The sequence below is a fragment of the Caloenas nicobarica genome, chromosome Z (assembly GCF_036013445.1).
Source record: "Caloenas nicobarica isolate bCalNic1 chromosome Z, bCalNic1.hap1, whole genome shotgun sequence".
NCBI classification, from domain to species: Eukaryota; Metazoa; Chordata; class Aves; order Columbiformes; family Columbidae; genus Caloenas; species Caloenas nicobarica.
The window spans coordinates 13111523-13139429 of record NC_088284.1 but is presented as its reverse complement, the minus strand read 5'-3'; the positions used below and the strand labels follow the sequence as shown (position 1 = coordinate 13139429).

Genomic DNA, 27907 nt, shown 5'->3' with positions numbered 1-27907 from the left:
AAATGATCAGGGGGCTGTAACACCTCTCCTATGAGGAAAGGGTGAGAGAGTTGGGGTTGCTCAGCCTGGAGAAGGCTCTGGGGAGACCTTATTGTGGTCTTTCAGTATGTAAAAGGGGCCTATAAGTGAGACAGAGACAGACTTTTTAGCAGGGCCTGTTATGATAGGACAAGGGGTAATGTTTTTAAACTAAAAGAGGGGAGGTTCAGGCCAGACATGAGGAAGAGAACTTTTACAGTGAGGGTGGTGAAACACTGGCCCAGGTTGCCCAGAGAGGTGGTGGATGCCCCATCCCTGGAAACATTCAAGGCCAGGCTGGACGGGGCTCTGAGCAACCTGATCTAGTAGAAGATCATTGCAGGGGAGTTGGACTAGATGACTTTTGAAGGTCCCTTCCAACCCAAACTATTCTATGATTCTGTCTCAGGTAATCAGGCCAATTCTAAGCGTGCAAGATCTTATCTGCTGTGGTAAACCCCACAGATTTTTCTTACCAGTAATTTTTTATTATCAGTTTTACACTTAAAATTTCTAAACAAAATACTTGGCATTCCATTAGCAGAGCCAGTGCAGATTTATATAAATGTTTTTTTTAAATATATTTTATTTTTTAAGTATCTAAGCCAGTATTTTCTAATATTAAAGGTTCAATTTTTTTAAAAAGGCATATGCAGGATTGCAGTCCGTAGGGAATTCAGAACAGGTCTCAAATTCCATTTCATTGTTGTCAGCCCAAAGGTTTGCATAGATTAACTGCTTCATTCATCCCATGATCTTCCTCTGTAAAAGCTACAACAATTGAAATAATTTACAGGAGTGAATCTGTGTAATTTTAACAAGATCACATAAACTGGAGAACTGAAACAATCTTATCCAGTATGTCCCATGAGATGTTTCTTTAATGATTCCAAAAAAGTCTTCTGTCTCCATGTAAGTTTTATACATCTAACTGCAATTCATTTTTTCCCTTTTTTTTTTAAAGGAAAGTGAGCAAGCAGAAAAAATTAATATCAGCTTGGCATTTTTCTTGTATGATCTTCTTTCTTTAATGGACCGAGGATTTGTGTTTAATCTCATCAAACATTACTGTAATCAGGTAGGCACCATGCATGATTGGGATTGCATTTGGCTTACGGCCAGTCCGGTGTTCTGTTGTGTTTGATTCATTTATCCATCAAGATCATTTGAGTTTTGTTAAAGGGGCAGGTAAATTTTCTGTTTCCTATTGCATTTGCAGAGACTTTAAACCTCTTCTGGTTTGTCGTCTGCAGAAAAAAAATTGAGCAGAGGTTAAGACTTTTAGAAATGTCATAACTTGCACTGCTGCAGAGCATCCATGGAGCCACTTTTATTCCCTTGCTTTTTTACATCCCTTAGCAGCTGGGTCTTCAGACCATACAGAGCAGCTTTTGGTCTCTGACTATTCCAGTGCACTCATGTGATGGACAGTATTTAGATTTGGGAGGTTTCAATCAAAATGATCCATCTCTGTCTTCTTGCTTTACAAGCCTTCCAAAATTAAAAATAAATTATGATGCAGGATGTTGTTGTGAAATTATTTGTTATATTTGAAGAAGAAAGTTTTCCTTGTGTTTCGTGACCTCATATACCTGCTGTGTTTTTTCTGCCAAAGGTAGGCCCTCTGTCAGTTGATGGTAGGTAAAACACATGTTGGCTACCACCCTGGTTTCCTGTACTGTGTGCAGTACTCCACTGTTGTCATTGTTGATATGAAGGGAAATGACAAGAGCATTGATGCTCCTTGTTGCTTAGCATGACTTTTTATGAGTTCGACAGAGACTCAGCAGAGTTTTGTTTGGTTTTAATCTTTGTGTTATGCAGAAGAGAAAAAATATTGTATGTTTTTCCTTTGGGAGGAAAAAAAAACAATTTATTGTCCCTTGGGAAGTTACTAGATCAGCAGGGAGCGGGGAGAGAGACACCACCACTGCAAACAAACAGCAGCTAGTGGACGGAAACTAGCTAGGTACAGGGAACCAGTGAACATTTTAATGCATGTCAGGCTATTTGTCTATTTCTGTTTCGGGAAGCAGGATATTTCACTACATAGTAATTTAAACAGTGCACACCCATCAAATGACACATTTTTTTGGTTTGCTTTTCTAGCTCTCAAACAAGCTGAATTCACTCTCCACCCTGATTTCCATGAGACTGGAGTTCCTGAGAATTCTCTGCAGCCATGAGCATTACCTCAATCTGAACCTCTTTTTCATGACCTCTGCATCTGCTCCAGCATCCCCCTCCCCCTCCTTATCCTCCCAGGTAGGCAAGATGATATTGCGTGAACGTCACAAGAAGCACACATGTAGAGCAAGAGTTATGTTGCTCTGTATTCAGATACTTAAGTTAGAATTAGCCATTGTTAGATCAACTAGAAAGACTTCCCTCCTGAAAGAAAATGGGAAGAAGAATAAAGACTAAGGGAATACTACTGCAAAACTGCATCTACACAAGTTAAAGGGAGTTCCTATCCCCAAGTAGCAAGTGATAGGATGAGAAGAAATGGCATCAAGTTGCACCAGGGAAGGTTCAGATTGGATATTAGGAAAAATGTCTTTACAGAAATGGTTGTGAAGCACTGGAACAGGCTGCCCAGGGAAGTGGTGGAGTCACTGTCCCTGGAGGTGTTTAAAAAACTTATAGATGAGGTTCTTAGGGACATGGTTTAGTGCTAGAGTTAGGTTATGGTTGGGCTTGATGATCCTGAGGGTCTCTTCCAACCAAAATGATTCCATGATTCTAAAACTTAATATGACACAGATATGTGCCACTCTAGAAACATGAAAACTGAAAATTACTGTTAAGGTAGGCATACAAGGTCTAAAAGGAACATGGCTCTGAAGACTAATTTACAGGTGCATCTGTATCCTGTACATACACAAACAAAATTACAGATTTCAGCATCTGTTTTGGAGAATTACGGCATGCAGCTGTGCACAGCAAACTTTCTATGCATTTGCCTTCTAGCTGAACTTCTTGTTCTCCAACTGGATGCAGATGCTATTGCTATGTAGGTTAGTGATTACAACACTGCAATTTTCAATATCCTGAAATCATGGATTTCTGTTGAGCCTTAGTTTTGTTCAGAGCAAGATTGTCATGCTTCCCTTTCCAAATAGCAGTGTTCTTTGTTCTGGGTTCCTCACACCCCAGTGGTACAGATGATGCTACGACTTTGCCAATGATTACTCTTGTGGTTTCTAGATAGCGTTTTCCCTCTTATTTGAACTTTTTTATTTTTCTGTGTGGAAACACACACACAGGTATCCTGAGTACACCTCTCCACACAATTTTCGCGAATGCCCCTCCTCATCACTTCTCATTTCTCCCACGATGTCATTCCCACTACATGCACATTTTTCCAGACTTGACCTGATACTGACACAGCTCTAGACTTCCTGAATATCAAAACCTCCCATCCATCATCCGGGGCATGGAGTTCGCAAACACGTTCAACAAAGAAATTGTTGTCTGGCACACCACAAACTATTTTGCCAGCCTTTGTGCTCTTCTCCTCTGCATTCTACTTAGATAGTACCTTGCTTTTACCATGGGGCAGACTCCATAACAAAAGGTGCAAGCCTGCTTGTTTTCTACCTCAGTGGTCTTGCAGAGGTCAGGATTGGCATGAAGCATTTCAGTGCAGTGTCCCATAATTGCCACAGCCCTTGGATGCAGGGGAATGGAGCTGAAGCTAAGGTGGAAGGTACAAAAATATTCTGAGTAGTGGAGCAGTTCAAATTCATGGTTTCTTTTCAAGTGCCATTGCTAAAGAATTGGTGGGATGCTAAGATGTGCTACATCTCATACCTTAAGGATTCTGACAGGTCAATAATAGTAAATAATCTCTTGTTGAACTTTTTCCTGATCTTAAAAGCAAAGTATGAAGCTCTTATAGTCAGGATTTCCCAATATTTGTGCTTAATGCTAATCCTGGATGCCAAAACTAGAAATGGGACTCTTCTGCTTATGGGGGAAAAAAAAGAAGTCAGCATAGCTCTTGCAACTAGTTCTACCAAGTCAGAGCTGGACAGACACTAGTTTAATCATTCTTTCCTTCAAACAGCATCATCATCTCTTTTCCTCTCTTAGGAGTAACCTATGAAGTGCAACCTGCACAAATCAATAAGGTTTTTGTGGCCCTTGGATGATTTAATGCAGTAGATGACTACCCTTGCAGTAATTTTGATCTGTCTGCAGGAGTGCTGCCCAACTAGAGTTAGGTTTTCAGTAAGAAATGTGGTCTTGTGAATAAATCTTTTGGAATTATTGGAGAGAGACCAAATTCACTTAACTGGCCACTCTACACTTGAACGTTATTCCACACAAACATAGTATAGCAAATTCTTGTCTGCTTGAGGCTAAAATGGTAGTGGTCTTAAGTACGTGGATCCAAAATATGGGGCTGCTCAGAGATATGAATTTCATTTGACCCAATATGCTGGAAGACAGTTGCCACAGTGTGGTATACTGCTACTTCATGTGTTTGCTTTCTGGGACTATTCCCAGGTGACTGACAGAAATATTGGGAGAGAATATTGAAGAATATAAATTAAACCCAAAATCCGGACTCATAAAGCCCAATAGCTGTACTGTGGAGTAGAGTCTAAGACTTACGCTCACCTGATCAGAGGACAAAAAGATTCCAGGTGACCTGTGGCACAGCCCTATGATTGGAGAAGCTAAGTTCACAACACATATATAGCAGCAACTTTCCATTCATGGGCTGGCTGTATATCAGTCATAGCCATAAGTTACAGTGGTTTGAAGGCTGCTTTAAATTATACCAGCTGCCAGCAAGCTCAGCCAAAGATTTCCAGGGTGAAAGGAAACATTGTTCGCTTGTCTCCCTTGACCTTACTTCCATGCTAGACATAATGGATGCTGAAGAAAACACAGTGCAGAGCTTCTGACACCAAGGTCTCTCTTAATAATGTAGGGCCGGTCTCTTGCTGTACGATGTAACAGGAAGAGCAATGTAAAGAGTTGTAAACATAGAGAAAATTCTGACTTCACGTCCTGTCCAAACTGATGAAAAGAGGGTAGAAATTTTACATCTCAGAAAATGTCAAATGAGTTACTCTCACAGAATGGAAAGGATGAAATTGCATCCTAGCGAGCAACTAATTTGAAACCAGATGCTTTTTGTTTCATGCTCAGATGTTCTCCTCCAAAATGTCCAACCTTCTTTCAAAGTCTGTGCTTTTCCTCTGGTAGAGATTCTGCGTTATCTACATGGATTGTGACTACAACCTGTTTAAGAAGCTCTGATTTCAGTGATCGTTCTTTAACACTTCTAATGTACTTCTGCAGAACTCTAGTTCCTGCTCTAGTTTCCAGGACCAGAAAATCGCTGGTATGTTTGACCTCTCAGCCGAATACCGTCAGCAGCACTTTCTGACTGGCTTACTTTTCACTGAACTGGCAGCAGCACTGGACGCAGATGGTGAGGGGTGAGTATCCCTATTTGCAAATTTTAGAATGGGATCGAGTCACACTATTACTCTTGCCAAGGTCATAGTTTGATTCCAGGGCAGTCCTGTTTCCCTCACTCTGTCAGTGGGTCACTGTAACATAGCAATAACTCAGTCATTGTTTTATCTGCAGTATGTTGTTCCCAGTGAATAAAAATATACTATTCGTTGTGGTAGTGCTGGCTAAATACATAAATGGAGAACATAGCTTAAATTTTCAGTTGCTTTTCTCTCTAAAACACCTCTGCCTTTGAGCTTAAGAGTTTAGCTAAACTTTGGCCAGAGTCTGATGCTTTTCTGTAAGCTCTGCTCTTCACCATATGGAATTTTTATGGGAAGTTTGAAAGAGATGGGTGCTCTTTGATTGTGGTGAAGTGGCTTGTAGATGTAAGATATTTATCTTTTGCAGGGAACATGAGTCTCTGCTTGGAATGGAAGAGATTATCTAATTAATATTGGTGTATTAATTTGTTTCTTTTACCTCTACTCTGTTTCTTAAACATTTGGTTTATAAATAATTTGTGCATGACTCATTAATGGAGCTCATGGATGGTTTTTGTGTCAACAGGATTAGCAAGGTGCAAAGAAAAGCTGTCAGTGCTATCCTCAGCCTACTGAGTTCCCATGACCTAGACCCACGTTGCTCCAAAAAAGAGGTGAAGATTAAAATTGCAGCTCTCTATCTCCCTTTGGTTGGTATTATTTTGGATTCGTTGCCACAACTCCATGATTTTACAAGTAAGATCTTTTTCCCTTTGTATTGTCCAGCTTTTGAGAGTCACTTGTCTAAACAATTTATCAAACATAAAAGAGATCACACTACATGCAGAAATTCCCCACAGTCTAGTAAGGTTGAATATTATTTCTTTTCTTAGAAGTAGATGAGATTTTTAAAGACAGGAAAAATTTCAGTGTCTTCACTTCACGAGCAAATGATAGACCAGAGATATATCTGTAACTACTCCTGCCTGTCTTAGTGTAAATACTATGATCCTCCTAGATCTGCCAGAAATATGGAGAAAAAGACAGTTTTAACAGACAGTAGGGAAGAAAACAAGAGTGACACTGACATTGTATTACATCACAATTAAAGTAATTGGATTGTATTCTTTCTGTTGCTCATTAGTGTTATTAAGATGATATCAAAATTAATATTGGGCAAATGAGATCATCACACAGGAAATACAATTTTATCACCTGTTATAATTATAAACTTTGCTCTATATTATCAAGCCTTTTAAAAAAACATCATCTAAGCTGTTTCCTTGCATTTTGCCACATGTGTGTTTGTATGATATTGCTGAAAGTAGCTATTTCACTTTTTTTTGTTAGATAGTAGATCTGTGCACTTGGAAAACTACATTTGACTTCCATAAATAAAATAAAGGCTATAAGGAAAAGAGGTATAATTGTTGAAGAATATACTTTTGTCACTGGTTCTGAAAATATGTTTCAGTGTCTGGACAAAAAATACTATGAAAGTATTATTTAGCACTTTCAGTGTAATAGAATGAAAGCATTTATTATACATTGGCTAATCAGATCTCACCCCCTTCTTCTGATCTAAGTCTTATCCTTATAGCACAGATGAAAAGGAGACATTATGAGGAAGTCCAGGTGAACCAGTATAGCTAGGTTTTTAGAGTGTCTTTCTTTTTGAGTATCTGTCACAAGAGGCTGTTGACCTTGTTTTGAACATACTGGGACTGGCTGGTCACCGAGCTTTTCTGAGAAACAGGACTTACAAAACAGAAAATGGACACTCAGAATCAGAAGAGATTCTTACAAAACTTAGGTGTAAATAACTTCATTTTCTGAAGGTGATGTCAAAAACTAGCAGGGAATAGAAGCAGATAGATACTTGAAATTAAACTTGTTCTTTAGCCAGGAGGCAATACTGGCTCTGTCAGCGGTTAGCAGACTTACATGTGTTGTTGAATATCACCAAACCCATGTATGGCTTTTGTGTTGATCCTTTTTCCTGAAATGGACTGCAACTGGATGGTTCCAAGCATTATGAAGCACTTCAGAGACAGCCCCATGTTTGCCACTACCTTTGCTTTTTCTTTAGCTTCTCTGAACATCTGGAGCTTATTGGACACATCTCCTTTCCCTATGTTTATTTGAACAATTTTGCAGCCTTTGCAGATGGCTGCAATCTGTCTTGCTAGTGCTGTGTCTCTTTCACTGCTTGGCACATCAGGCAGACCAACAGTCTCAGGGATGGAGGTGCCAATTGTTTTGTTAGGTTACAGTCCAGTGTAAGACTGTGACAAGTGAGTGAAGACAACTGGATTTCTCCCGAAGTTCCAATAGTATATTTCAAATCTAGTTGCAGATGCCCGCAGCGGAAAGGGACGCACAGGAAACCCAGAAGAAGAACAGGAGTCTCCAGGAGCCATCAATCAAAATGTGGCACTTGCCATTGCGGGGAATCAGTTCAACCTCAGGAGCTCTGGAATATCTCTGGTGTCCATGGTATATCCAGTGCTCTGTCCGTCTCCTTTCTTTTATCTGTTTTTCTCTTTGTTTTCTCCCTGTATCCTTTCTTGTGACTAATAACTACAGTCATGAAGAACTGTGTTCTTATTTCCTTCAGCCCCAAAGAATGCCTCATATTCCTCCTGTCATCTTCTCCTCTTCATGTCTAGCCATTTAATTAGCCCTTTGCCATAAGTAGTTCCACTTTTTTTCCCACATGCCTATTTCAATTTCCACACCCAACCTGATCTCATTTCCAGATCAGCAAATGCCTCTATGACTCCCTCACTGGCCCCCAGTCCCACCACAATTCACAGATATAGGACTCAAGATCTTTCTTTTTCTCTCTCTGTCTCTTTCTTCATGGTTGTTTTCGTCTTCTATGCCATTTGGCTGACAACTTCATGGAAAGAGGGGCCTAAAGAATTATAGAATCATTTTCTACATTATTCTAAGGAAATTAAAATAAAAGCATCTAGCAAACAATCCTCTTGTGCTTTCTTCTGTCTTTAACATGCATACCAGTGGTCCTGTCATTAATCTCACAAACATACATTCAAAAAATACTATCAGTATAACCTAGAAGTGGTTAAACTTACTGAAGTCCAGTCCTAAGATTTGATTTCACTGAAATTTAAATAACATTACTTCACCTGAATGACTTCCATCTTCCTTTTCTTCTTTCAACTGGCATTTACTTTATCTGCTCCTAGGCCTACAGACAGAGTGCCACATTAGGTCCTGATACTACTCGCAACCTTTTGATCTGTTTCCTCTGGATCATGAAAAATGCTGATCAGAATCTAATACAGAAATGGATTGCAGACCTTCCATCCATGCAGTTGAACAGGATTTTAGACCTCCTCTTCATTTGTGTCTCATGCTTTGAGTACAAGGTAGGTGAAATATGGCCTGATTTTGTTGTTCTGTTTTGGTTTAATTTTTTTTCCTTACCTTCCTGCTGTCCAGGGCAAATTTGTTATTGACAATTGTTAAGTTAGCTCCTGTCTAATCTATGATACAAATGGACAAATTAATACAGATAAAATAACTGACAGTAGTCTTCGAGCTCAATGCAGGCAAAACTTGAAAGGAAGCCTTATAAAGTTGACATAAATTGTTTTATTATTTTCCTTTTCACGGGGATTTGAGGGCTGGTTTTGGTGGGGAATATATTGACACTTCTGTAAGTAATGGACAGGACACTAGGGGTGACCCTTTAATTGAGAGCTGGGACTGGACATCAGGACTCCCTCTCTGACAGGGTCTGTCTGAAATGGATCAGATAATCTTCCCTCTGAACTTCAATTTCTCTCCCTATAGCATGGAGCTATATGTTTGTTTTTATTAGCCGTACATATACTACCAGGAAAGCCTGATCTGCAACATTTAATTAGCCTGTATATATTAGTCGATCATATTCACTGCTTGCTGCCCCCTATACAGGTTTCTCCTGTTGTGTCTGGTTCTGGAGATACAATTTGGGCTGATGTCCAAAGATGGAGGCATTGATGTTGATTGCTTTGACTTTACTTTCAGGGCAAACAAAGCTCAGATAAAGTTAGCACCCAGGCACTCCAGAAGTCACGAGACGTGAAGGCCCGATTAGAAGAGGCGTTACTGAGAGGTGAAGGAGCCAGAGGAGAAATGATGAAGCGCTGCAGAATACCAGCTGGTACTTCATACCCCTCTCCCTCCACATCTTTTGAGAGGATCTCAAGAGGTTGTAGACATAAATGAGTTTGTTGGGCTTTATGCACAATCCCCATTTTCATCCTTAGATTTTTGACCCACAGTCCTTTCCCTTGCAGACTTTTCTTGGTTTTGCTGTGGATAAAAATATCATTAGCTTTCAACTATCCAAGGTGTAGCTAGGACTGAGCTCTTCTCAGGTGAAGAATATGAGGGCAACAAATAAGTTTTAAGACATTCTGAGAAATTGTGTTAACTGTCTAATCAAGAGGGAATAAATGGTGTCAAAACTATCAGTAAGAACAAGTTTTTCCTACCAAAAATGGCTGTTTCATTTAATAAATGGAATAATTCGTGTTTTGGCCTTTGAAGACATTAAGGAAGCTAATGTCCTAAAACTCCTAGATTAAAAATGTTTAAGGTCCTGTCCTTTTAGTAGAGCCCTGAGGCTGTAAAGTTGAATGTTTTAGTTCTGACAGACTGCTACAGACATGTACCTCCATCTTTCAGTGAGCTATCAGACTTCAGGTATCCCCTTTTGCTTTAATCTCACTGATATATGTTTCACTTTTAGGGAATGACAGATCAGTGGGACTAAATGAAAACCTGCGCTGGAGAAAGGAGCAGACTCACTGGCGGCAGGCAAATGAGAGACAAGATAAGTAAGTCATTTAATAGATATCTATTGCTTTTATTAGAACCAAGCTGTTTGTTTTGGGGTTTTTTTTAATATTTTGTGCTTTTTCCTAGAATGTTTTATTACAAAATCAGCAGTATCAGTCCTTTTCCTCTTCTGCCAAAGAGAAAGAAATAGAAAATGTTTATGTAGCAAAGGTATCCAGCTGTTGCTATGACACAACAAAGAGCTCACAAATACTTGAATGAAAAGTTTAAATATTTATCTACACATTTTTTCCTTCTGATTAGCAGTGTGATAAATACTAGTTATTGAAACAAGTTGTATCAAATACTCTACAGAGGCTTGCTACAGCATTTGTTTCGGTGTTGCTATGGCTCCTCACTGCATACAGTAGCATGGCATAAGGTTCACCACATTAAATCAGTTGAGCTGGGTTTGCCAAGCTATGTTAAAAGTGAGAGTTATTAGTAAGAGTAGGAAAATATTATTCTGTAGTGAATATTTTTCTTTTTGCAGTTTTAAGTTATGATGTCTCAGTACATTGCACCTTATCAGCACTCTATTGTAGTAGACAAGTCAGTGTCTAGGTCTATGGAAAACCGTATTTTCAGGAATTATTTATTTTACTAACAGAATTTTCTTATGGTGCGTGCCAAGTTTCTGCAAGCATGGAAATTGTTGCTTTTCCCTAATGTAGTCGTGTCATTTGTCCGTAGATACTTGCTTAAATTTTGACTATTTAAATGTGCCACTGTGTGTCAGAGACAGTGGTCTCTCACTAGTACAGCTGCTGCAAGCTCCTGTGATATCATTCAACATGTATGAATTTGAACTGAGAATACTGGTTTGTGCTATACGGCAGCTACCTTGTTGTAGCCTAGCATTCATCTATGATCATTGCAAACATTTTTGAACGCAAGATTGTTAATTTGTAATTTATCCAAACTTTAAAAAAAAATAATCCTTCCACCTTCTGTGCTAGACTGGGAGAGGTGCAGATCCTGTGTGGATATTCATGTTTTGCCCTGAAAGCAGCTTGCTTTCTCCCAGCCAGTTTCATTGGAATCAGAATAAGACAGTCCTCCAGCAGCGGCTTTATAATATCTCTTTACAGTAGTTCAGTTATATCACTTAAAATAAAACTAATGGTTACATAAGTAAAACTCTGCATGCTGTCCTGACCTTTCTGGTTTACCTAATGTTCATCACTTCAGTATGTGAGCTCTTTGCTCTCATCACTTGTGGGATGCTTTTAGTGTATATGACCCATAAGTTAGGTGTTCACAGGTAGTCCATGGCACAGCAGATTTTCACGGGTCACCACTCAGGCCCACTCAACCTGCTTCTCCTTGAGTCCTGCATGCTTTGTGTTGTAGCTGCACCTATAAGCTAAGTGTGTGTCAGAGAGGATTCAGTCAGCATGGTTAATGTGCAAGGCTGCATAGTTGCTGGAAATGGTTCAAACAGCTATGCTGTTTGCTTAATTTGTTCAGTTCTTACTCATGTTTAGTGATCCCTGGCTTGATAATAGCACCAGCCTTTTGGCAGGCCCTTCTGTTCTTCATTACTTTGAATCATTGTAATTAATAACCATATGGCTGCCCTGAGTCCCTTTCCTAGCCCTCCCCAGAATTATCTGGTTGCGCCCAAAAGTATGACTCTTTACTTTTCTGGTTTTCTTTTTGGGTAAGACTCCACTGGGCAGAAAAGGTAAGGGAATGTAGCAGAAAAGCCACAGATTTTGAAGTCGCTCAGAAGTGTGATTGTAAGGTTGTTTCTCTAGCCACAGAAAAGCACCTTAGGAACTTTGGCCCAAGTCAGAGCAGCTCTAATCCCAGGCTCTAGAGAGCAGCTTCTAGCCGTGCAACAGCCATTTTCTGAGCAGTTTAGGGAAAAGAACAAAGCCTCCTCTGTGTTTCTGGCATAGAAGGGATCTCTGAAAATACACTTTTGTTAGGAGCTGCACCTACACTTAGAGCATTCAGCTGCAGAGGAGCTGCGTTCCAGACCTCATCTTTAAGTCTCAACTAAGAAGGTATCATGCATTGCTTTACCACAACCTTCTGTCTTTTATAAAAGTCTCAGTCCCCTCTTAATGGCCTGGGGCAGTGATGTATTGACCCTGCAGCTGTTAGACTTGCTGTCTTATGTCCGCAACAGTCTCAAGAATCAACATTTTAAATTGCCTACATTAAACACTGCTGCTATGGCATCGGAGCAATTTCCCCTTTGCCCAAATCCGCTATTTTTACTTTTTTTCTGAAACTGTTAGATCAGTTGCCTAATTTGGGGTTTTGGTGTCCTGCTACAGACAATGCATTCAGAAATCGTTGCATAGCTTATCAAACAATTGAGCATGATCCTGGGGACAGAGTAGCTGTTACACAGATTGCTATTAAAGAAGCAGAATCATCTGTTTGAACTACCAAGACACCTAGTTTTCAGCTGTCCCCTTTGGGACTTCTGTTCTACGATATCAGCTCTCCTCATTTGACTTTGTAGTTCTTAAGAAACACCTTTGAACACTATTATCATTGTTTGCTCTTGCGGGATCATTCAGAGTGGTATCATTTGTATTTAGGTTTTGTTTAAACAGCAGGCCATATAACTCTTAGGGTACTCTCTGCATGCTTTAATTAGAACTCCTTTTTGCAGGTCAAAAGCTGAGCTAGATCAAGAAGCTCTGATCAGTGGAAACCTGGCAACTGAAGCTAACCTGATCATTCTCGATATGCAAGAGAATATAATCCAGGTGGGAAATGGCAGAGCTGGCTTGGTACCAACCCCTGCTCCCTCAGAAGCCAGTGGAAACAAGATTCATTTCTCCTTTTGTTTCTTAGGCAGTGCAAAATGTTTTAATTAAATATCTTCTGTAAACCTGTATAGTCTTGAAGGGTACAAAAAAAAGATGAGGAAGAATGAATCCAAAAATGAAATTGCTGCCTGCCTTACAATGTTGCCACAAGCCTCTCCTACTGTAGGGCATCACACTACTGTGAATTAAAGGGAAATCTTCCACCTTGTCTTCAGTAGATGTTGTTGAAAGCCATTTCCACAGACTTACTATGATCCTCATGCAGTTATTGTTGTTTTCTTCCTCCATGTATAGGCAAGCTTTGCGGCAGAATGCAGAGACAATCTTTTGGGAGGAGTTTTGAAGGTCTTGGTAAATTCTCTTGGCTGCGATCAGAGCACCACTTACCTGACTCATTGCTTTGCTACACTCAGAGCTCTCATTGCTAAGGTATGCTCTTGACAACACTTCTGTTTTCATGCTTCCAACCAAGTTATTACAGCAACATTTCTAGAGCTGAGCTGTGTACGTTCACTTACCATTTTTACTCTGGCATTCATTAAATATCTTTGCATATGTAAATACAAATACCTATCTGTAGGGACGTTAAGGGACTTCTACAGCTGTTGTAAGGTTATTTTGTAAGGTTATTTTGTTGACCATACAAGATGGAATAACTGAGTCTGAATAATCATGTGGTTTTAGCAGTCTAGTCTTTAATATAGATTTACTAATAAAAAGGTAAACAATTCCACCCATTTTATTTCAAATACATTCTGGTTTAATTAGGAATCCTAATATCAGGGGATGTACAGATTCCATAGAGCAAAATTTAAATTATTATATCATCAGAACTAGTTTCTAACCAGTTGGCCAGCAGTGAAATCAAAGTTGACTCATCAGAGATCAGGGGGATAATTCTATGTTTCTACTTGTAAGATAGGCTCCAAAACTGTAAGTAGATTCTAAGATGTTGACGGATTTCATCTTCATTCTGCTTGAAAACTAAGCCAAATTCTAATCTGTCTTTCATTTCTGTACCACCAATTAAAAAAAAAAATCAAAATGTATACAAGGACAGAATTTGACCCCACATTTTTATAATATGGGTCATCTGTTTAAGATTCATTCTGCTGCAAAGAAAAGCAATTCCACAAAGAAAAAAATCCATGAAGTGTTTTGATTTCTTTTGGTTTTTTCCCCTAAACTACTCTAAAATGCAAATAACAAACAGGTTACTCATGTCCAATTAATGCCTGTCTGCTCTTAAATGCAGATTAGCTGACAAAGCCTAATTACATGGTAGATATCTGAATAGTTATGAAACTCATAATTATGTTTTCATTGTACTTTATCTTTGAAAGCTAACTTCCAATTACAATAATGAATTTTGTGAAGCAATTGTTATTCTCATTGAAATAGATCTTCTAGTGAAGCTGACTCGGTTCTGTATTTTATGAGGCAATCATTCCAATTATTTCTATTACACTGTAGGTATATAGATGTTATTTTACAAATAAAAATTATAGAACTCTGTGCCAGCAGGCTTGCAATATAAATCAGACATAAAACAGTGAGATAATTAAGTGAAGAGAAGTTGAGACCTGAGAAATGGGCTTGCAAATGAGAAATAATATTTGTTCATACACCTGTATCAGTCCTATGTATGTACAAACAGTATTGGAGCATCTGTGCTGTCTACAGTGAGAGTTTCTTAGGACAGACATCCTGGCCCCTGGGTTTATTGTCTGCTAGGTGCATTGTGGAGACCCCGTAAAGTAGGGTCTGGCATGAAAGCTGGGTAATGGAAGTTTTGTGGCACACTATAAGAGGAAGAACATGTTGGAGGGCTGGGGAAGGGTAGGGCATTGATGCAAAAAGCTAGTAATTGCTCCTTATGCTTAAGGATGTATTTGCATGTTTTATATATTCTGAAAATCGCAACTCTCCATGCTTCTAAGAATTCTGCAATATTTGATGCCTTCAAAAGCTCCTGGAGCCATGGGACTCTGAGAAATTTTTATATTCTCTTTCTGCTGCCCCTTTTCAAAACACAAAGATGATTTTCAAACCTTTCTTCTCTATAACAAAATCTTGAAAATGGAACCTATAGCTTCACATGAATCAGAAGTACAATTAAAATAAAAGTATAAAATATAGTTTTTGCAAACTTAATTAGTTGTCTGAATCCTATGATTTTTGTGCACTAAGCCAATGGTGTTTTAATAGCCAGAAATGACAGTAATGGATGTTTTCTTCTCTATCTCCCTTAGTTTGGAGATTTCCTGTTTGAAGAGGAGGTTGAGCAGTGTGCTGACCTGTGCCAAAGAGTTCTCCATCACTGTAGCAGCAGCATAGATACTACCCGGACTCAAGCCTGTGCCACTCTTTATTTCCTCATGAGATACAGCTTCAGCTCGACCAGTGTAAGATATTGAGAACAGCAGTATGTTTCGTGCCACCTTTTTTTGGGATCAGTTGAAACTGAAACTGAAGTTGTGATAGAAAATGCAGATGTATACTCATATGTTATGCTGTTTCACACATTAGAGCCAGAAGAAGTGCTAGAGGTGTAGGGAGGGAGGTAGTTTTAATTATTGTTCATTATTTTGTTTAGGAAAGCGTGACTTTTTCTGCAATATAGGTAAATGCATCTTCAAATGGAACAGTATTAGGCCTCTGATAGCAAGGATTATACAATGCATAAGCAATATTTTACATTTTATCACGTTTGGGTTTTTTTCAGCCACATGTCAGAACTACTTAAATTTAGACTAATTCTACTCTAATGCCATTATAACCTCAGTAGAACTACTGTGTGCTTGTATTAATGGGAATTCTTTCCCCCTTAGTCTCGGGCCTACACACTGATTCTTACCACACATCTGGAGCAAAGTACACATGTTATGCATGTAGGTTAAAGGTCATGCATTAGCATTTTGGATATCATCTTATCTTGCACAACATTTTCTTCCCTAGTTGTTACTGTAAAAGACTCGGACATGTAAGAAGTGTTGGCTTTGCAGGAGGAAAATGTGCCTCTGAGACACCATGATCTGCAAAGTGTAGTATATCATCATGTGAGGCCCTCAGAGGCTTTTTGCTTCCCATACTTGTTTCCAGAATGTTTTCCAGTCCTGCTTCCTCTTCTTCTCTGTGAGTGTCCTGATCTACACACCCACTGGACTGTGCAGAGGAAGAAAGGTGCTTCTGACTTCCCCTTGTCTCAAGCAGGCATATGTACTGCAAGGAACATTCCTGCCCCAAAGTACAGACATGTCAGAATTAGGGAACTTTTGCTTAACCAGGTAAAACAGGACTAGCTTTGATTCACCAAAGACCAGTTGTGTGAGCAGTGAGTTTAACGCATTGTAGGCAGGAGAAAGTGGGTTTGGTTTACGCAGTAGACAGAGATATGTGAACCAATATGCATGGTACAGTGCAGCCGTCATTCTCTCATGTTTTTGTTTTTTCTTCTGAAAGAATTTTGCAAGAGTGAAGATGCAGGTGACCATGTCACTAGCCTCTCTGGTTGGCAAATCACCCGAGTTTAATGAGGAATTCCTTCGACGATCCTTACGAACCATCCTAGCCTATGCAGAGGAAGATGCAGATATGCAGGCAACTCCATTTCCCATTCAGGTCAAATCTTTTATGATATCTGTGGCTTTTATTGGGAGCTTTCACATAGGAATGTGCTTGGAGCAAGTCCTAGATCTTGATCTTCCAAAGCAATGAAAAATAAGGATGCAGGGGTTATTCCATTAGTTTATTTCTAAAACAACAATAAGTGAAAAAGAAGTGGAGGACATAGTTCCATAGAATAAACACTTAAGAAGTTCCACTGAAATCGCATTACAAGAGAATCTTCTCTTAGCATTGTGTACAACTTTCTTCCAGTAGGAGCTATACCCTGTAAGAGTTTCAGAAGATGGAATTTAATTCATAGCGTTTTCAAACAAGTAGCATCATGAAAACGTCTCTCCCTTTTTCAATTCATAAAGCAGCAGCAGCAATAATGAAAAACATTTCAGACAACTGTCAGATGCTGTTCTTAGAGTAACTCAGCTTGTGCTGAAGACTTACAAAAATATCTGCTTCGCTATTGGATCATAGATCAATTAAAGCTGAACTCCATTAGCACATAGGTTTGATTTTTTTTTATTCAGAAATAAACAGATCAAAGGATTCCAGCTTATTTTGAGTAACTTAAACGTGTTTATAAGATTTGCTATGTCAGCAGTCTTTACTGTGTTGAATAGAGTTGGAAAAATGTTTCTTGTAGCAGTTCGACATCCTGATATTTCCTTGGGTAAGAGGGACTAAAAGAGAGTAACATCACCTCATGCAGATGCTGTTATTTTTCCAGAAGGGGAAAACAAACATCTGAGAAATGTGTGGTGGTCTTTGTATTACTGCAGGTAGAGGAGCTGCTGTGTAATCTGAACAGCATCTTGTCAGACACGGTGAAAATGAGGGAATTTCAGGAAGATCCAGAGATGCTCATGGATCTCATGTACAGGTGAATCTGTTTAGAATTGCTACTGAGGAAATTCTGCAATGAGGTGAGCACAAGAACTGTGCGTTTATGGACAAGCTGTAGACAAACCTTCTAGCTGTTCTGTTTGTGTACATTCCTGCTTTAGCACAGCTGATCTGTCACAGGGGGCCCAGGCTGTGGGACTGAGCGTGGTGCAGTGGAGCCACTGGGAGGTGGGCGTAGACTTGGGCAAGGATGGCAGCCGGAGACTGATGAACACTGACAAGTCTGGGGTTCAGCAGTTTTACTCTCCTCGTAGCCACTGTGTGTCCTGCCTACCCCTGCCTACGTATTTATTTTGCCCTGTGGTCAGTGAATCATAGAGAATAAAGACAGAGATGTCTCCTTCCATTCAACCCAGGTGGAGAATTATAAAGGTTCTTTTTGTTATCTGAGAAGAAGTGATTGTTCACACCTTCTTTCTGCCCTATGTTGTTAGAATTGCCAAAGGATACCAGACATCGCCTGACTTGAGGCTGACTTGGCTGCAGAACATGGCAGAGAAGCACACCAAGAGGAAGTGCTACACGGAAGCAGCCATGTGTCTGGTCCATGCTGCAGCACTGGTGGCAGAGTACCTTAGCATGCTTGAAGACAGAAACTATCTCCCAGTGGGCAGTGTCAGTTTTCAGGTAAGTAAAGGCTCCCAAGATATGACAGCATGAGGCCTGTTCTGGTGTGTGTACTCCTTCTTGTGTTAAGCAGAGTAGAAGTGGGGAGGAAACGTTACAATGGCAGGGTATCCGTCACCACTCTTGGTAGGTTGTTCTGAAGATTTATGTTTACTGATGAAAACTAGTACTTTAGTATCTGGCTGTCTCTAGCTTCTATTTCTAGCAGCTGCATACTATAATCTCTTGTTTGCTAAGCAGACCCCCTCTATTATCACATGAATTTTCCTACAGCAGTTACTTACCAACTGTGACAGATGCATCTTTCAAACTTCTTTCTCATAATCTAGGTAATTGGAGCTACTCAGTTCTTTTAGGTATGTTCTCAAATCCTTTGGCTGTCTCCAGTTACCATTGACGAATGACACAATCACCATAGTATATACGTAGTCGCATCAAAGTCAAGTAAAAATGTCCCATAGGTTCTTTAAGCCTGGGAAGTATCTCTCAGTTTATCTCTCCAAGTACTCCACTGGTTCTTTTGGCATTGTTGAGTTCTTTACTTGGTAATAAACTGATCTTTTCCAGAGAGTTTTCTTGGGTTTTGTTTTTTGCTTTTCTACGTCAAATAGGCGAAAGCATAACTCTCTCTTGTTAGAGTTAGACATTTTGAAATGCAGGTATTTATACATAGTTTATCAGATTATGTAGTTTTGGTTACCCTTACCTGAACGGACTTCATGTGCAAATTCAGTGATTTTTTTTTTTCCACACATTATTAAAAATAGAAATGGCTGAACCCTTAATATATTGCCATGTATTGATGATTCCTCCTTCATCATTATTCTCTAAGACCAGTGAAGACCATTGTTCATTCACAGAGTGTTTGCTTCAATTATTATGAATCATTCCGACTAATTAGTAGAAATGTTTTGCAGAATCAACTCAAATGTTGTATAGACATCTCCTGTTTGGGCATTATTGCCTTTATAAGATGGTAATATCTTCAAAAGCATCAGGTTTCTATAGTCTGGTTTTGATTTAGATTGATCACAATACCTTTAATTTTTTCTGTAGTAAAATTTTGTATTAGTACTTCCACCACTTTGTCCTAGATGCAGAGTGATAAATCTACCACTATCTGCTCATCTTGTTTACTTCTTAAAAAATATGGTCCCCAAAGCATATTTGCCCCTCTGGAACTTCCCCAGTTTTCTAAAACATATGACAACTCAGTATTCACTACCTGAATACTCTTTTGCTTAACTCTTCTAAACTGTTGAGGAGCACATTTTATAAACCAGACGATTTCGAAGTGGCTAACACTAGTAGTTGGTACATTCATCATCCCTTGATATAAGCATACGACCTGCATTTTTTTCCCTTCAGAAATGAAGATAACCATACCACCTATTTCTTTTTCCCTTCAGAAATGTAAGTAACCATACTACCTGGGGATTTTTCATTTCAGGATAGTAAATGTGAACATGATTGAACCACTTCGCATTTTGCATTGAATGTAGTATGTTGGGCATTAGTACTTGCAATTCCACCTTAGCAATCAGGCGATGGACTAGCATTATTCTTAAATTCCTTTACTCTTAAGATAGCTGTATATACTCTTTTTTACTGGCTGCACTTCTGGCCATGTATTTATACTTTTGCCATTTTTCACTCCTCATCAGTTTTGTGTACTTCCTAACTTCCAACTTCCATTCATTACTTCTATTTTTTTATTTTCTCCCTTCTTGTTACATACTATCTTCATTCAGGTATGGGTGAAATCTGCATTCCCTTCCCAATGTCATCCTGTTCCCAGGCTGCCTTGAATGCTTGTAATCTTGCACACTTGACCATAACGCAGTTCGTCCTTCCATTGCTCCCACATTATGCACCTTGACATGAATGGGTATGTTTCCAGTTACTTTAGAGAACTGAAGTCTATTTTACGAGACACTGGGCAAGCAAAAACTTTGAAGCTTAAAAGCAGCAAATCAGTCTCTCTCATCAAAAGGCTTGCGTAAATATGTTTGCCAGAGGAACAGTTGCTCCATAGGAGAAAGGTAATGAAATACCTTAATGACCAGAAATCCAATTACACAAGTCTTTATCTGACATCATAATTTTGAATTTCATTTTGCTCAATAACAATAATTAACTATAATAACACTTTGCATTTTTACAAAGCCTTTCAAGAGAAGAGTTCCCTTTCTTTACAAACAGAAACAGGTTTGTGTTTTGTAGCACCTGTGAAGGTCTTGTTTGGATGACGTTCTCAAAACAGAGAAACACTACTCAGCCCTACTTGGAGTTCCAGATCTCACTCATTGACTCTTTCTGTGTCCATTTCTTCATTTAGCTCAGATATGAAATTAACTAATATTGGTGATATACATTTAATTGCAGAATTGACCATGATAATATTGTGTATTAAAAAAAAATTATTCTGGATGAGCAGAAATGTTCTCTCCTTTTTACAGATTATTAAAATGAGGCAGGAAAGGATTAAATCAGTTGACCTAAATCTTCTGGAGTGACTCTGTTAGCATCCAGTAAACTGATTGTCAATAGAGTAGCACTTATACTGTGCCAGACAAAACTGTATATACGTTCCTCTGTGCAATCAAAATCATCTCTTGAAATCATAATGGGATCACTTTCCATGAAATTCCCTTTCAGCTTAATTAATCTTTACACTAAATCACCTTTGCAGGTGATAAGTTGGACTTAGAGTATGAATGGCATATGGGCTGACTTTAAAGCCACTTTATAGTACCACAGACAAGGACTTTGTTTTGGGGATCTAGGTTGCAGGCTACCCTAGCCGTATCTAACACGGTGATAAAGGCTGGGGATCACAGAAAGCCCCTTGAGTTTACACAAGTGTTTCTTTTCCTTAAAGAAAACTAGGCTTGTGAGGTCTAAAATAATCACAGAATCACAGAATGTTAGGAATTAGAAGGGACCTCAAAAGATCATCTAGTCCAATCCCCCTGCCAGAGCAGGAACACCTAGATGAGGTTACACAGGAAGGTGTCCAGGCGGATTTTGAATATCTCCAGAGATGGAGGCTCCACAGTCCCCCTGGGCAGCCTGTTCCAGTGTCTGTCACCCTCACTGAGTAGAAGTTTCTTCTCAAATTTAAGTGGAACCTCTTGTGTTCCAGCTTGAACCCATTACCCCTTGTCTTACTGTTGGTTGTCACCAAGAAGAGCCTGGCTCCATCCTCCTGACACTCACCCTTTATATATTTATAAACATGAATGAGGTCACCTCTCAGTCTCCTCTTTTCCAAGCTAAAGAGACCCAGCTCCCTCAGCCTTTCCTCATAAGGAAGATGCTCCACTCCCTTCATCATCTTCATGGCCCCGCACTGGACTCTCTCCAGCAGTTCCCTGTCCTTCTTGAACTGAGGGGCCCAGAAGTGGACACAATATTCCAGATGAGGTCTCACCAGGGCAGAGTAGAGGGGGAGGAGAACCTCTCTCGACCTACTAACCACCCCCCTTCTAATACACCCCAGGATGCCATTGGCCTTCTTGGCCACAAGGGCACAGTGCTGGCTCATGGTCATCCTGCTGTCCACCAGGACCCCCAGGTCCCTTTCCCCTACACTGCTCTCCAACAGGTCATTCCCCAACCTATACTGGAACCTGGGGTTGTTCCTGCCCAGATGCAAGACTCTACATTTTCCCTTACTATATTTCATTAAATTTTTCCCTGCCCAACTCTCCAGCCTGTCCAGATCTCGCTGGATGGCAGCACAGCCTTCTGGCATGTCAGCCACTCCTCCCAGCTTGGTGTCATCAGCAAACTTGCTGATAGTACACTCAATTCCCTCATCCAAGTCATTGATGAATATATTGAACAGTATTGGTCCCAGAACTGACCCTTGAGGCACTCCACTAGATACAGGCCTCCAACTGGACTCTGCCCCATTGACCACAACTCTCTGGCTTCTCTCCTTCAGCCAGTTCACAGTCCACCTCACTACCCGATCGTCCAGTCCACACTTCCTCAGTTTAGCAGTGAGGATGCTGTGGGAGACGGTGTCAAATGCTTTACTGAAGTCAAGGTAGACCACATCCACCGCTCTGCCATCATCAATCCACCTTGTTATGTCTTCATAAAAGGCTATGAGGTTGGTCAAACACGACTTCCCCTTGGTGAAGCCATGTTGACTGCCCCTGGTGACTCTCTTATCCTTGATATGTCTTAAGATGGCACCAAGGATAAGGTGTTCCATCACTTTCCCAGGGATGGAGGTGAGGCTGACCGGTCTATAGTTGCCTGGGTCCTCCTTCTTGCCCTTTTTGAAGACCGGAGTGACATTTGCTTTCCTCCAGTCTTCAGGCACCTCTCCCATTTCCCAAGACTTGGCAAAGATGATGGAGAGCGGTCCAGCAATGACTTCAGCCAGCTCCCTCAGCACCCGCGGGTGCATCCCATCTGGACCCATGGATTTATGGATGTCCAGATTGCTTAATTGCTCCCTAACCCAGTCCTCATCAACCAAGGCAAACTCCTCCATTGCCCTGCCTTCCTCTGGGGCCTCAGGGGTACGGGGCTCCTCAGGACAGCCTCCGGCAGAGTAGACAGAGACAAAGAAGGCATTCAGTAATTCTGCCTTCTCTGTATCTTCTGTCACCAGGGCACCCACCCCATTCATCAGTGGGCCTACATTGCCTCTGGTGTTAGTTTTATCTGCCATGTATTTGAAGAAGCTCTTTCTGTTGTCCTTGACCCCTTTTGCCAGGTTTAACTCTAAGGAGGCCTTAGCTCTCCTAGTTGCCTCCCTACATCTTCTGACAACAGCCTTATATTCTTCCCAAGTGGCCAGCCCCTCCTTCCATGATTTGTAAACTCTCCTCTTCCACTTGAGCTTACCCAGCAGTTCCCTGTTTAACCACGCAGGTCTCCTGGCTCCCTTCCTTGACTTCCTGCGCGTCGGGATGCTCTGATCTTGAGCTTGGTAGAAGCAGTCCCTGAATGTTAACCAACTGTCTTGGGCCCCTTTACCTTCAAGCAGCCTTGCCCACGGGATTTCCCCCAGCAATTGTTTGAAAAGGCCAAAGTTGGCCCTGCTGAAGTCCAGGGTTGCAATTCTGCTGGGTATTCTGCTCCCGCCACATGAGATCCTGAACTCCATCATTTCATGGTCACTGCAGCCAAGGCAGCCCTCAGCCTTTACTGGTTCAACCAGACCCTCCTTGTTAGTGAGGGTGAGATCCAGCAGTGCACCTCTCCTAATTGGCTCCTCCACCATTTGCATCAGAAAGTTGTCATCAATGCACTGGAGGAACCTCCTGCACTGAGGCTGGCTGGCTGAGTAGTTCTTCCAGCAAACATCAGGGAAGTTAAAATCCCCCATAACAACCAGAGCCTGTGACTGTGAGGCCACGCTCAGCTGCCCATAGAAGTCCTCATCAACATCCTCACTCTGATCTGGTGGCCTGTAATAGACTCCCACAACAGTGTCACCCCTGCCAGCCTGTCCCTTAATTCTCACCCACAGACTCTCAACTTGCTCCTCAACCGCACCTGGACAGTACTCTATACATTGTAGTTGCTCTCTCACGTAAAGAGCAACTCCACCACCACGCTTGGCTGGCCTGTCTTTCCTGAAAAGGACATAGCCATCCATGACCACATTCCAGTCATGTGAGCTGTCCCACCATGTCTCTGTTAATGCCACCAGATCATAATCTCCTGACCGAACGCAGGTTTCTGACTCCTCCTGCTTATTCCCCATGCTGTGTGCATTGGTGTACAGGCACTTCAGGGAGCGAGCAGAGCACACCAATTTCACCCTAGGGGCCTGAGGGGCCTCCCAGTCTTTATCAATTCCAGCGTGCTGCCTCACTGATGCAAGCCCAGCTACAACCCCATCCCGCTTCAAATCTAGTTTAAAGCCCTCCAAATGAGCCCTGCTAATTCCTGTCCCAGCATCATATGTCCCTGATCATATACTTGGTAACTTTATTATATATGTGACATATAAAATTCCTCAATGTGAAGGGTAGATCAAGGTAAAAGGTGGGTGAGGCATGGTCACTTTGCAAAAGATCATGCAAGCACCAGGAATACATAATAAATACTCTCTCCTACTAGACTTTGTGGACTGCAAAACATGGAAATACGTTCCTGACATTAGTTATCACAGGGTTAAAGGCAAAGAAGAGATAATCAGACAACCAGTGTCTGTGACTTTCTTGGTTACTTTCATAAATAAATCCCTCCTCTGGGCTCCTTTCCAGTTGCTAACCAAAAAAAAAAAAAGCCACCCAGGACCACATGCTATCATGCCATTCTGTGAAAACAGTCCGTCATGGCTGCTGTTACAGAAAGGGAAAACTAGAAATTGAGCTACTGCATGGGCTGTATGACTTGCCCTAGGTATGTGCCAGGGAGGCTAACTCTGGTTCAAGTCACTATCTTCAATGAGACTGGTAGGTAAAAAATAGCATGAGTGTGCAAAAACCTGCTGCAGTCTTTCCTTTGGCTGCAATTCAGACCTGTTCTTAACTCCCGCAAATGTTGTCCTGAGCTTTGTGCTCACCCTTCCAGTGGAGCTGACATGATGTGCAGACCAGGCACCGTGATGGCAGCATGGCTGGAGTAAGTTTCACCCATGGGGAAATAAATATATCCACAAAACCCAAGGGGGAAAGTCCATGTTGCTAATGATGTGTGGCGCCAATTCTTTATCTGAAATCTGATCAATAGTAACAGCCCGCAGTGTCTCTGCCATTTTATAATGATGTCTTTAAGGACCCAGCTAGCTAGCCAACTGGCATCTATCCTGCATTCAGACAGATTGTCATTGCCAGTTTCTGCTGAAGTGAGACACTATGACACTAATTTAACTCCTTTTAATTACTAGCAAATCAAAGCTTAGCATTTCTGCTGCTGTCGAAAGTTACATATGCTAGTTCCATATTGTATGTACACTTATTTTACTGTTCATTTACATGTATTTCTGTGTATTACAACATTTTTAATGTTGACTCTACGCAGTGCCATTTATTCAAAGGCATGCTGAAGAACTGTAGACATGTTATTTCATGGTCTAGAATCTCAAAGAGTGACTGACACTGTGTACTTTATCTAGTTTTATTTAAACACACAATAAGATCAGTAACTTCAACAAGAAACCAAGTAGATTCTGCAGGATCAAGATGTAATATGGCAGAGGCTGAAATGAGAAGCAGCATTCAATTATCACAGTTTTTAGAGCACTATTGTCTATGTCCTACTTCTGCTCTGTTTGCAAAAGTCAGATCAACAACTGGAAACTGCAGCTTCTTCAAGCAGGTGGCAGGAGGTCCAGGGTGCAGCTGGGAATTTCGCACCCCCAGGCACCAGCAGCAGGAAGGGTACATTGGCTGTGACCCTGTGGCACAGGAGATTAAGCTCATTGCAGCTTCATTGAAATCCAGCTACCAGAGGGAGGCCAGTTTATGGCCTACAAGAGTCTGCCTTTGAAACCTGAGGCGAGAAAGAAAGTATAGGATTCTTGCAGCAATATGCCTGATTTGCCATCTGCTGAAATTTATGGTGTTACATTCATGTCTATATGGAATTTAACGGTGTATCTCCTGGCTGCGTTTGTATAATCTCGTTCTTCTTCCCATCATTTTAATAAGCTGAAATTGCTTCTGCCTCAATCTTTATGATAGACTATTTGCCTAAGTTTCTCATTTCTCTGTTCTGCTCTATTTTAGAACATTTCATCCAATGTGCTGGAGGAATCTGCTGTTTCAGATGATGTTTTGTCTCCAGATGAAGATGGTATATGTTCTGGGAGGTATTTCTCAGAAAGTGGCCTGGTAGGGCTGCTGGAACAAGCAGCAGAGCTCTTCAGCACGGTGAGTGAGGGCCAAAATCACTGAGGCATGGAGTGGGGCTATCTGGGCCATATCCACAGCTTATTTTCCTGCATATGAGGAAACAAATTCGTACTGCTAAACCAGACTCCACAGATCTGCCCCGCTGTGAAAAAACAAGAGGCAGAGACACATCTTATTGCTGACCCGGTCCTGCCTCAGCCAGGCTGGCTAACCCAGGCTTTTCTGGTAGCCTAGCTCAGTTATATATCCACCTCTACTGTGAAGACCACAGGCAGCATCAACAGAAAGTGATTGTTCCAGGCATGACCAAAGCCTTTTGGTTGGTATTTTCATGTGATAGTATATTAAGAAAAAAATCTTGTTTAAACTGTAGATTTTGTGGTAGAAAGCATGTAAGAGTTACTCCTATGCTTTTTGCAGCCTGCAACCACCAGCCTCATAATCTACATTTACCATGTAAAGAGTCACGTTAATACCCAAGGAGCTCATCATATTGCTGTAGTGCTGGTCTAGCATTTCTGGAGACATAATTTGAGTTCATTTTGACCAGATGCAGCTCTGATTGCCCTGAACTGTACATGCTAAACAAATCCATTTCCCTTCTGCTTAACTGCATCTCTAACTTTTCTAGCCCCTAAGTAGAAACCATATGCTTTACACAGGAATTTGGGCTTCAGAGCCCAACAGATCAGAGATCCAAATTAGATCCAGTTTGTTGTTTGCAGTTCAGAACTACCCATTTACTGTTGCTAGTTTTTAGAAAGCTAAAACAAGCAACATAGCAGATTAAAAGATGAGTCCCATAAATCCCATTTTCAGCCAGGCTATTAATGGAGGTCTAGTTTCTTTTCAGAGTGCATGAGGACTAATTCATTTTCTTTTCTTTCTCCTTTTCTTTTCTTTTCTCTTCTCTTCTCTTCTCTCTTTTCTTTTCTTTTCTCTTCTCTTCTCTTCTCTCTTTTCTTTTCTTTTCTTTTCTTTCCTTTTCTTTCCTTTTCTTTTCTTTTCTTTCCTTTTCTTTTCTTTCCTTTTCTTTTCTTTCCTTTTTTCTTTTCTTTCCTTTCCTTTCTTTTCCTTTCTCTCTTCTCTTCTCTTCTCTTCTCTTCTCTTCTCTTCTCTTCTCTTCTCCTCTCCTCTCCTCTCCTCTCCTCTCCTCTCCTCTTCTCTCCTCTTCTCTCCTCTTCTCTCCTCTTCTCTCCTCTTCTCTCCTCTTCTTTTCTCTCTGTTCTCTTCTTCTTCTCCTCTTTTCTTTTTCTTTTTTTTTTTCTTTTTTTTTCACAAGGGGGGATTGTATGAAACTGTGAACGAGGTCTACAAAATTGTCATCCCTATACTGGAAGCACATCGAGACTTCAGGAAGCTTACCTTGACACACAGCAAGCTACAGAAGGCCTTTGACAGCGTTATTAATAAGGTACTGGTGAGGCAAGGCACTGCTAGCAAAACACATTGCTGCGTTGCAGTTATTTAAGACTGGTGATAATAAAACTGTTCATGTGAAATAGATCCATTTCCTTTCTCTAGCAAAAGCTTCCATCTGCTTTAGCCTGCCTACAAAGGGTAGTCTACAGTGAAAAGAGGCTCTATCCTCTCTGTAGGAAAAAGGAAAGATGAATATAAAACTGGTTTAGAGGTACAGAAAAATAGCTGAACAAGCCAAACTTAGAATAAGAACATGCATGATTCCACCTGGCCATATCTGTTTAAGAAAAATAACTTTATTTAATAAAAATAACTTTATTGTCAATTAAGTAGTGTTTTCAGTTATAAAACAGAGGAAATTCAAAAGCCTGGCTAAATTCTC

At 40.6% G+C, this 27907-nt stretch overlaps 1 protein-coding gene across 1 annotated transcript in view; it reads left to right on the top strand.

The window, feature by feature from the left end:
- Nucleotides 1-27907, top strand: part of DOCK8 (dedicator of cytokinesis 8) — a 96389-nt gene that overhangs the window by 63011 nt on the left and 5471 nt on the right. Inside the window, exons 26-41 of the mRNA XM_065657910.1 lie at nt 983-1096; nt 2128-2283; nt 5335-5474; nt 6064-6233; nt 7828-7973; nt 8690-8872; nt 9516-9651; nt 10243-10330; nt 12964-13060; nt 13418-13552; nt 15376-15528; nt 16586-16744; nt 17524-17624; nt 18082-18274; nt 25978-26121; nt 27386-27517. Of these exons, the coding sequence (XP_065513982.1) occupies nt 983-1096; nt 2128-2283; nt 5335-5474; nt 6064-6233; nt 7828-7973; nt 8690-8872; nt 9516-9651; nt 10243-10330; nt 12964-13060; nt 13418-13552; nt 15376-15528; nt 16586-16744; nt 17524-17624; nt 18082-18274; nt 25978-26121; nt 27386-27517 (2247 nt within the window). The remainder of the gene's footprint in view (nt 1-982; nt 1097-2127; nt 2284-5334; nt 5475-6063; nt 6234-7827; nt 7974-8689; nt 8873-9515; nt 9652-10242; nt 10331-12963; nt 13061-13417; nt 13553-15375; nt 15529-16585; nt 16745-17523; nt 17625-18081; nt 18275-25977; nt 26122-27385; nt 27518-27907) is intronic.